The following is a 589-nucleotide window of genomic DNA, read 5'->3' on the forward strand; positions in this document are numbered from 1 at the left end:
TGACTTCAGGATGGGAAAGTGAGGCGAAATCGAGGAGGCGAACGAGCGCAGGAACCAAACCCTGCGCGGCGGCAATAAGCACGTTCTTGTCGTCTCCATTGAGAATTGACATCAGCGAATCGAGCGCCGAGATCCGTGACGCCACGGTTCCGATCTGTAAACGAATGATAACCGATTGGGCTTCGGCGCGCAAGGTTTCACGGCGGGAGGAGGAGGAAGGAGGTGATAAGGGATCGAGGAGGGCGCTGGAGCGGAGAAGAAAGTCGGCGTCTGCGGCGAGATGGTCGAGAGAAGCTGCGGCGGCTGCGAGCTCGCTCTGAGTTTGGAGTCGGCCGGCGGGTGGGTCGGGGTTGCGGCACTGGTTGGAGATAGAAAGGGTGAGGGCGAGCGTTTGGGAGAGGAAGCAGAGGAGGTCGTCAGAGAGTTCGTTGGCTGGGAGACCGGCGATTTCGTCGACGGCGGGGCGAAGGCGACCGAGCGTGGCGGAGACGGCGGCCCATCGGCCTAGGAAAGAGCGTACAGCAGGGATTGATTCTGAGAGGGAAGAGAGGAGGTGGCGGCACTCTTCAAGGTGTTGACTTTGATGGTT

The 589-nt window shown here is 60.4% G+C and overlaps 1 protein-coding gene across 1 annotated transcript; it reads right to left on the reverse strand.

Annotated features, from left to right (window-relative positions):
• Nucleotides 1-25: 25 nt before the first annotated feature.
• LOC110113755 lies at nt 26-583 on the reverse strand (the record flags this gene model as incomplete). The annotated part of the gene is made up of 1 exon (XM_020846429.2): nt 26-583. A coding segment is annotated over one exon (558 nt), but the record flags the coding sequence as incomplete, so codon positions are not given.
• Between the last annotated feature and the right edge of the window lie 6 nt (nt 584-589).

This window comes from Dendrobium catenatum, unplaced genomic scaffold (genome assembly GCF_001605985.2).
Source record: "Dendrobium catenatum unplaced genomic scaffold, ASM160598v2 original_scaffold_141818, whole genome shotgun sequence".
Classification (NCBI taxonomy): domain Eukaryota; kingdom Viridiplantae; phylum Streptophyta; class Magnoliopsida; order Asparagales; family Orchidaceae; genus Dendrobium; species Dendrobium catenatum.